The sequence below is a fragment of the Botryllus schlosseri genome, chromosome 13 (genome assembly GCF_051294905.1).
Source record: "Botryllus schlosseri isolate E-star chromosome 13, Bs_hap1, whole genome shotgun sequence".
In the NCBI taxonomy this organism is placed as follows: Eukaryota; Metazoa; Chordata; class Ascidiacea; order Stolidobranchia; family Styelidae; genus Botryllus; species Botryllus schlosseri.
In genome coordinates, this window is record NC_137248.1 from 22,739,546 (window position 1) to 22,749,734 (window position 10,189).

A 10,189-nucleotide genomic window follows, 5' to 3' on the forward strand; every position below is an offset into this window, starting at 1 on the left:
GTGTGAAATCTATAAAAAAAACAATCATGAGGTGAAATAGCTGATGGTACGGAACGGAATCTAATTTCTAAAATTTATGAAGTTCACTTCCAAACCAGCAAGGTAGGTCTCCATTTCCTAAACCAAATCAGAGATTCGAAAGAAATAATGATCATTTTGCAAACTAGATCATAACATACGATAATGCAATCGTTGTAGACAACAATAATCGTAAACCTGCCAAATATGCGGATACAACACGGAAAATTTGACATAAATCGCATGTAAATAAGCAATGGTGTTAAGACGCACATGGAAAATTATTGTACTTTCATGCAGTAGCGAGATGATAAATTTTCTGTATACTAGTAGGCTACCGTTCAACTATACATAGACATTTTAGAATTGCTTAGGGATCAATGCAAATACAGTCACCGTACACTAGAATACCACATACTAAACAACATGTACGAATATAATTATAAGATATTGGTGCAAGAGTTAGTTCGATACTCTCATTTGTGGCCATTCAAATAAGAAAGCATTCACTCCTAGTTATAGCTCATTCGGGGCCTCCGATACTAAGTTATCATAGGCTGGCTCTCGCTCAATCGCAAAAATGTACTCATACTTGCCGTGCGTATTGTTTTATGCAGTTCTGGTATTACAGACGTCATATGAGGCTCATTTCGAGTCTTACCGAGAAAACGTGCATTCTCTCTGAACCCATTATGCACAACCAGTGATGCTCTTGACTAATTATTGCATAATAAACATTCTGAACTTAGTTGTTAAGAATATATTCTGCTGAAGATCGTGCTTCGCAATCTCTGAATCGATAGTTGAACAGATGCTGCGAAGCTGCTGTGATCTTGAACATTGCAGATTTTTTTTGGAGAAACAATAACTTGACCAATCCACTGAATAATAACCGTGTGCATGCTAGTGTAATATGCATGATACTAAAACCAATCCTTGCTTTACCAGATGTTCTAATCTATGTTGAAGACTGAAATGAATGATGTGCAGACAACTCGAACCAAAATGTGTTGTCCCAGACGTGTTGGCCCAACACCATGTCAGACCACAGTTTTCAATTACAATAAACTTCAAAATATATACCAAGTAATACTATAATGTATGTCAAAATTTGAGTCAATGTGTTGCTTCTGATATGTATAGCTCATCGCAATGCTTGACCTGCATAAATACTTATGTGCATTGTACAGTACGTGGACATATGATCTTATGCGTAAAAGTTACGGTTGCAGGTTGGGTCGTAGTTTCGGGGTTATAACTCACATGCCGACGTTTTCACTGTTACAATCCTAATGGTCAGGCAACCCATCGTTCATCGGTTATTTTTTACCCCTGGATCACAAATAACTTTGAAAATCATGGGATGTCTTAGGCTAACGCTAAGTGGTTGTGATCCACAACAAATTGCAAATAACTTATTTCAGGATGCATGCGATGCATTAGGATTTGATCTTGGCCGCAATATGAAAACATCAATTCGTGCGGTGACAGTGGCACACTCAGTATTCGCACAGGCAGAACAAAAATTAGAATATATCTTGGAATATGCCTAGCTTTTCCTCTTCCATACCCCAGTTGATCGAGACCTTGACCATAGAATCCAAGAGATTCTACTTGTATGCTCCTTTGGCATATTTTAAAAGATATTTCTGCAAGACCTCACCGACGGTAGGCTTATTCAACACGGGCTACCAATATAGATCTGATTCGCACATAGAGCAGAACCAACTAGTTGATGACACCAGCTGTAAGCTACAAAAACAATTCATAAATAGGATGGGCTAAATCGAGTAATGCAGTGAGTATCATTCATTAGGACGGCACAACAGTAGGAATGATGTGGAAATATGTACCTTTTATGCGACAACAAATAATATAATGCCAGCTCTACATCACATTAAAGATAATTTGATATCTTTTTTCGACAATACCTATTCCATTGCTCTTTGTGACAATGTTGGTTTCTCGGTTTGACAATTATACTAACTGTCGTAGCTTTGTACCAGACAAAATTTGAATGCTACAATACGACCAGTCGAGGTTTACAGCCTTCCACAATGAAAAATAGTAGCAAAACTATACCATTTGTTGATAAATCAACCTTTAATGGCAAGGAGCGTATAATTCCAATAGGCAAAATCGGAAAATGATCTCACACTATTCAAATCATTAGAATTAATAGTCGATTCGGATTAGAGTATTAAAATCATTGTCCCTGCCCCTATTCATAACCCATAATCCTTCTCGAACGTGAACTGGGTTTCAAATCAATACGTGTACATGCAAAATGAAATTTCACTGACACAGGAGTCATAAAGCATTCTACCTGGACTTCCAACAAAGAGGAACCAAATTAAGCCGCCATCCTATGCGAATCAGTTGCCTGATCAAATTTATTCCAAACAATAGAGATAGGGGTGTAGGAACATAAGTATATGGTATCAATAATAACATTAATAATAAAAGCATGGTTCGAAAAAATGGAAATTGGCGTGATCTCCATTGATACCCAGTACTCGCGTAGTATTGCAATGGATTGAATGTCACTACAAGCCTATCTCGTTTCAGAAACATCGACTATGACCACTTTCATATTGTAACATATGCAAAATATTTGTTACACCAAATGTGGACTTTCAGTACTTTGTTTCGGAAGACAAACAACAAAGAACGCCTTTCACACTCAACCCAAGTAGATGTTGCTGGCATTAGTGGCAACCGATATTTTTTTAATACCACAGAGGGGGAAGGCTTGGACACTAGGGTTGCTTTTCACTGACTAGTCGATAAAATTGTTATGTTGCCTAAAATCGCTTTACATCATTTGGCTCACTTCCAGGCTTTAGAATCATGTATTCGTATAGAAAATTCCTAATTTGAAAAAATAGTTTTAAGGTCGATAGTTCTGTTATTAATTTCCCCCCAGTAAATAGACTTGGGTCTGCTCTGTTTTTTCAAATCACTCAAAGAACTTTGCTTCTACAGGTTTGAGTTTGTCAAATTTGTTACACATCGTTTCTAGACATTTCAACCATTTCATCAGGTAGCCAGAAAAATCTGAAATTATTTTTCATTTTTCATTAAAATAATAAATTCCTTTTCAACAGTTTGGAATGTAGCCAAATTTTATGTGCAACTTTTTAGGCATCCTATCAATTTCACCAACTAGCCAGCGAAAGTTGACATGGAAGTCGTACTGGAAACCCACCAGTATAAAATTTCATGCTGCTATTTAAACAATAGTTTTGCTTGCTAGTTGGATTAGAGTCATGAAAACTATTTCTCATAACAATAAAGTAGAGCTGGGCACGATGATTTGAGTATTGATTTCGATAGTTGGAGTTGAGCATTATGAGTGATTCTTACAAGTACCGAAGATAAGAAATACATACAGAAAATTATTGTTTTCAATAATTCTATCACATCACAGCACCAAAAATGTATGGTGAAGGTTCTTGTTTAAAGTAAGTTCATAAACAAAACATTTTAGATCAACTCTTATGTCTTTATTAATGGTATGGACTGATCAAGTTAAACTGACAATGTTACTTGTCGTCAAATAATAGGTTCCTATTTCAACCCTATGCTCTGTGCATGACGCCGTAACTTGATTGACTCGAAGCTTAATACTCAATTCATTATCGAATCATCTAGGTACTCGATTTTGCCCAACCCTACACTCAATGACCAAGTCCGACTGAGATTCCGACAATAAACGTCACTGGAAGAAGCGATCAACTCGAAAAATAAGGTTCGATACACGAAAATAGACAGAAATTCAACCACAAAAAAAAACGGGGGGGGGGCGAAGGTTAACACATTGGCGTCGTGCCATTTACTATAGGCTTGGCCCATTCTACAAAATCGTCGATCAAAGCCGGCCAAGCGCCCTCCTCGTCATAGTTTGACATATCGTCGGATATCATCAAACTGAACTCGAGCAGGAGATTCCAAGTGTCTCGCGGGATCGATCGCTTGTAGTGCTCTTGCAGATATTGCGTCCACAAGTCGAGAAACTTGAACCGGTCGTACATGAGTATGTTCCAATACGCGATCGCTACTTCCAAATCTAAGCCTTTCTGTTCCGGGTTTTTAGCGTAATTGAACGTGAACTGGTAAAGGTTTTTAAATTTGGTTTTGTCTCCGATTTCGGACTGTAAGTTTGGCAGCATCCACCGAAGTTTATCCAAATCGTCAACGCCCAGTTCTGTCATCCCGTTAATAAATTCCACTTTGCTAAACTCGCATTGAACGGCCGCTTTTAATTTCCATGCGATAATCAACACCATCCGATCGGTCGGTTCTAGCCGTAATTCCTCTAACATCTTGGATATTCCCTCCACGCCGATTTTGCTTCGGTCTTCAGAGTCGCTTAAGCGATTATATAACATCTCGAGTCGTCTCCTGTCCACTGTGGGCTTGCTGTCCCGCCAGTAAATGTCGGGGTCCGAAAAAAAGCTATCGGACGCGATGTCCAAACGCCAATCGTGACGCGAGAGACAGTAGATCGCGGTTTTCTCCGACGCCTGCGTGAACGCCATGAACTGACGGACCTTTTCTCTTTGCGACGATTTCAACTTGTTCATGACTAATTTATCCTGGATTACAGAACAAGAAATATCCATATTGAAATTTATACCTACGACTAAGGCTGGACGAAATCGGGTATCTCAGTAATTCTGAATCAAGTGCAGTATCTCTCGACTCTCGTCATGATTTTATAACAGTATGAAAGATACAGAAAGTTCAAACATATAGGCCTATGTACCTTTTAGTCTACCAAAAAGAATAAAACACCAGTTCTACAACCCTGCCCATTTCATTTCACTTTGTGACAATGCTGTGGGTTGATGACAACTTCACTAACATGAGGAGCTTGGCACTACAAGTTTCGTATGCCGTGATATCACCAATCAAGATTTTCACAGCTAGGAAAGTATATACGAAACTATATCTAATACAGTCGTTCTCAACCTTTTTGGCATGCGGAGCAGGAAAATTTAAAGAACACATTGCAAACTGGTCCACTTTCTAAAATACAAACAAACCCGAATTACGACAGAAGTATGCTACCTGAAAACAAAGAATTGGACCTTAAATTTAATGATAAATTTACTGCTGCCTATTTGATAACACACCTGTTGGCTATGTCTACTTCTATCAAAGTTTCCATATTCAAAGTCCCTTCGAAATCACCAACTCGATTTTGACTGTTGGTTTTTTTTCGAAAAAAATGCGAATTCAATTTTAATGTTAGAGTTTCATGCTACTTTTGAAATGTCCATACGACACTTCACCATTGCGAAATCAAACTCTACCGTATATCACGTTAAAAAGTGTGCTGAATTATGTTCCTAATTCTCTAAATCTGTTTAAAATTAATTAAACACAATCAAATCTGGATACTAGTCCAGGAGAGGACATTAGCAGAACCACTATCATGGATATTGAGGCTTGATACCTTCAAGTTATTAATTTTTGTAATAAAAATAAAACCAAGATGAAATAAAGTGCACTTGTGCTGTCATTTGTTATGAGATATAGTCTTTTATTCTCTTGTTACCACTAGGAACAAGTCCGTGACATTGACAGTTTGACACCCAATTTCGAGAAGGCAAACATGTGCACACTGAGTTCGAGTTTTATGGAAAGATGTACCAAAAAGTAGCCTAGTTATTCACAGTTAAGCAAAAACGACAATGCGGAACCGTTATATGCAGTTTACATGGAGAGTATACTAGGTATACAAAAAATTCAATTCAAATAGCTATGGTCACACTGCTGTGTCGCTTCCGACTCAAAAGGTCCCAGGACTCCAGAGAAACCCGAATCGCGATATCATAATATTAAACCTAATTCAAACGTCCGCTTTTATCAGACTACAACGGTTCAGAAAGTTCTGTATTCAACCGGTCAATCATAGTATTTTGCTACTAATTCCACTCTTTTCAAATAAAGGCATTGCTACTTGCTGGAATAGAACCCCTTTTATCCCTGATACAATGTAATATATTATTATCTATACGCTTGATAATGAAGTAAAGAGAAAAGCAAGGACATCACGGCAAAATTTTGGAATCAGATGACCGGTCCGGCCCGCGAGTGAATTGAAGGTTTCAATCCGGCCCATGATGCAATTTGAGTTTGACACCCCTGATCTAATGTAACTATATACCTTTGTAATAACCTAATGTGGCTGATTGGCTGTATGAAATCGGTGTCCTGTGCTCTTCACACCATTCTTCATTTTTTTATTTTTCTTATTGAATTACATTAACTTGGAGAATCATCGCTGCTCACCTGCAATATTAGGCACAATGCAAGATTCCAGTAGAGCTGATTGGGATTATATAAAAAACTCATCTCACCACGGCCTAAATTTCACAAAACAATTCTTGATCTAAGGGTTTTGAGAATGATCGAACATTTCATCACAATAATCGTTAGCCAAATGCCAATGGTAGGCCTAATGCATCTATGCTACCATGTCCCATGCAAATAAAATTATCACGATTGTAATTCCGATATTCTGTTGTGGCAAACCTATATTAAAAATATCGAATATGGATGCTACTATCGACATTGATATACCGGTACTGTGACCCTACACCCCAGTTCATCTGGGCTCCTTTTCATCTGTCGTCGCCGTTTTTACGGCGACAAAAAAAACACGGAAAAAGATGCAACGAGAGAAAGTGCTCACTAGGAATGGAAAGAACTGGAAAGGGCCGCGGATTCAAAATGATCAACATTGAAAAGAACTGTGACGGCGGGCACTCTATAGGGCAGTGGTTCCCAACCTTTTTCGACCCATCGCCCCCTTTTCAAGGTCAACACCGATCATCGCCCCCCAAATTTTGTGCACCGATAATTGGGCATACAGACTGTAATCACCGGCGGGTTGACTAAAAAAAAAAAAAAAAAAAGGTCATCGTTCTCCGCTCAGAGCTGAAAATACCGTTTTTTCGCTCCGCATTGCTAGGTGGATGACTAAAAAAAAAAAAAAAAAAAAAAAAAAAAAAAAAGGTCAGCCGTTTTACGCGTCATCGCCCCCCTATCGCCCCCTTCGCTATTTTCGCCCCCCGTCGCCCCCTTTGTCCATTTTCGCCCCCCTGTCGCCCCCTTCGTCATTTTCGCCCCCCTTGATCGCCAAATCGCCCCCTGGGGGGCGATATCGCCCACGTTGGGAACCACTGCTATAGGGCGAGGTTGATGTCAGTCTAAAACACTGGGCACTTCTTCGTTATTCCCCACACATCGAATAAATGATCCCAATGACACCAATAAACGCTTCCCATGAACAATAACAGAAAAATTTATAAACGTCAAAATGAATTGTTTTTCGCGTTGGGGTGCGGTAGACAGATATTAGGGATGGGGGAGGGGGATATTAGGGTGGGTTAGGATATCCTAAGATTAGGGTTGGGGATATTAGGGTTGGGAGATATTAGGGATGGGAGGGGGATAATAGGGTAGGGTTAGGCTTAGGATATCCTAAGATTTGGGTCAAGCCTTGACCCTCAAGGTTGGGGTTAGGATATACTAAGATCAGGGTTGGTGATATTAGGGTCGGGAGATATTAGGGATGGGAAGGGTCAGGGGATATTAGGGTGGGTTAGGATATCCTAAGATTATGGTTGGGGATAGTTAGGTGGGTTAGGGTTAGGTTAGGATACCATAAGACTAGGGAGAGGATATTAGGGTCAAGGTTGGGGTTAGGATATCCTAAGATTAGGGTATTGAGGATATTAGGGTGGGTCAGGATATCCTTAAGATAAGGGTTGAGGATATTAGGGTTGGTTAGGGTTAGGATATCCTAAGATTAGGGTTGGGGGTGAAGATTACAATATTCCCAACCCAAATCTTGGAATATCCTATCTCAACCTTGACCCTAATCTTAGGATAACCCACCCTAATAACCCTAACCCTAGGATATCTCAATCTTGACCCTAACCCACCCTGATACGTAATACCTCCTTCCCACGAGCACGACCCTAATATTCGCTTCTCCGACCCTAATATCTCCCACCCGACCCTAATATTCCCCTAGCCCTAATCCAAATGCGAAAAACAATTTGTTTTGACGTTTATAAATTTTCACATGTTCATGGGAATCAATTATTGGTTTCACGGTGATCACTTCTGGATGTGTGGGGAATAACGAAGAAGTGCCAAACACTGCTACTGTGCGTCGTTTAACAGTCTTCTATCTGTTCATTATATCGCGTTGTGTCTTATCGCACTGTACATTGCGTGTGTATTGTCAGATGAAAATATAACTTAACGATTATAGAAAAAAATCACTGCCGTAAATGAAGCAACTCTATTTCATCATCAGCCTATAAACCAACACCAACAATACAAATTATTTCAAAAATACACAACCACAGTGAGCCGCAATTCCATACTACACAACTAAACATGCGAGTACAGAAACTTCAGAAACAAAATGCATAGGCAATGTCAGTAATGCACCTACCGCAACCGCAACCGGGCCTCCTCTCCTCACACCCAACAAATCCACTTCCACTCCCCAAAATAGCGACGCAGTCGCGACAGAGTCAATCACCGGATTCATCATAACCGAAGCGATTGTTGATGACATCCGGATAGAGAATTAGAAACGATAGAGACAAAACCACAAGCATACGATGATCTATCGTTGTTGGGATGATTCGAGTCACACTCGGGTCAACTTTTTCATATGAATTGACTTGACTCGACTCAAGTCACTTTGCAAAAATGATTTGACTTGACTTGACTCGGTGCTTCAGAAATATGGATTGACTCGTGACTTGGAGCAAAATTTACGAGTCAATTTCAAGTCGATGTCGATTAAATCACCCTATCTTCTGTATGTTTCGGTTGTTCGCGATACGACGGAGTCGCATGTGAGAGCAATCAGTCAGTCACTGACTACAGTGACTAGTGAGTCTAGTGACTACATGTAGGCTACGTTTCACTGGTCCTGCATTGTTACATCACAAATAAATTGACCACAAACGAACGATCACAGCTGAGAGCAGAGGTCTCAAACTCAAATATGCTCGCGGGCCAGTTTTCTAGTTTTGACGACGCCGTGGGCCGCAGCATTTATAGGGGTATTCTATGTCTTTCCAAGTAGGCTTTATTTGGCGGGAGTGAATTTTCATATTGAAAGTGAGCCAATCCAGCAGACTGACAGTAAACACACATCGTCAAAATGTGATTTACTCTTGTATCAATTTAGGCCAGGCATTAAAAGAATCATCGCATATATAACTATTTGAATAGAATTGTTGCTGTACTTGATATATATTATTTCTAAGACATAGACACCATATGAGCGGACAAATGTATGATGCCATCATAAAAGCTATCGGATTATAATTTTGCAGTTACTATGAATATTTTGAATTTAACAAATTGATTATAGAGATTGATCTGACATCAAAAAAATTTTAGGGCGAGCATTCTAATTCCAATCCAGAATTCGGGTATGCTTCTGATAAGTATGCTATTATTCTAATGGTCAAATATCTTCAAATAGGACCAGAAAGAAGAAATATAACATAAGTATATTAATAGATGTGTCCTAGCGATTGGAATGTCGGAACGCCGAACGTCCCATTGCTGGAGCGTACCACTACGGTACTATCGGTACCTTTAAGTGGCCTTATAATGACATGGTTTAGCGACCAAAGATGTAACTAACAGATTGCCAATGGTTGTCATAACTACTTGCTTAGTTAGCGAAATACAAGCTGCGATTTTCTGATCTATTATTATTCCCCTGATACGCGTTTAGTTTGTTGCATTCACGGTTCTAACAAATTCACGGTATTCCGAGTCACTCCGAGCTCACTCGAGTCATTTTCATTTTGCCATCGAGTTAGCCCGGGTCTGAGTGATTCTAAGAAAGGTCGCGTCCAAGTCCAACTCACAAATATCAGTCACGAATCGTCTAAGCGTCAGGTTTTGTCAACATGATGTGTAAATGTGGCGAAATAGTGAATCTTCTTCACTGCTTGGTAGCGATTGCAATTGATGTGATATAGTGAAGTTTGATGAATAGTTCCAGGCTTTCGGAGCAATTTCAGATGGAATTTTCACTTTATAACCTGAAAAGATATATGTGACACAAAATGTCGTCGGGGGCCGCACAAAATGCTCTGCCGGGCCGCGTGTTTGA

General features: G+C 39.5%; 1 protein-coding gene across 2 annotated transcripts; it reads right to left on the reverse strand.

Moving 5' to 3' along the window:
* Positions 1 to 2,385: 2,385 nt before the first annotated feature.
* LOC145454669 (DCN1-like protein 1) lies at positions 2,386 to 8,523 on the reverse strand. 2 transcript variants are annotated; one of them, XM_080332655.1, is made up of 3 exons: positions 8,204 to 8,523; positions 7,213 to 7,253; positions 2,386 to 6,794 (listed from the first exon to the last, which is right to left on the reverse strand). In XM_080332655.1, the coding sequence occupies exon 3, from the start codon at positions 4,641 to 4,643 to the stop codon at positions 3,831 to 3,833; it is 813 nt and encodes a 270-aa protein (XP_080188781.1). In that variant the 5' UTR covers positions 4,644 to 6,794; positions 7,213 to 7,253; positions 8,204 to 8,523; the 3' UTR covers positions 2,386 to 3,830. The 2 variants fall into 2 exon arrangements, with proteins under 2 accessions (XP_080188781.1, XP_080188780.1); XM_080332654.1 differs by having other exon boundaries at positions 7,213 to 7,256.
* Positions 8,524 to 10,189: the final 1,666 nt, after the last annotated feature.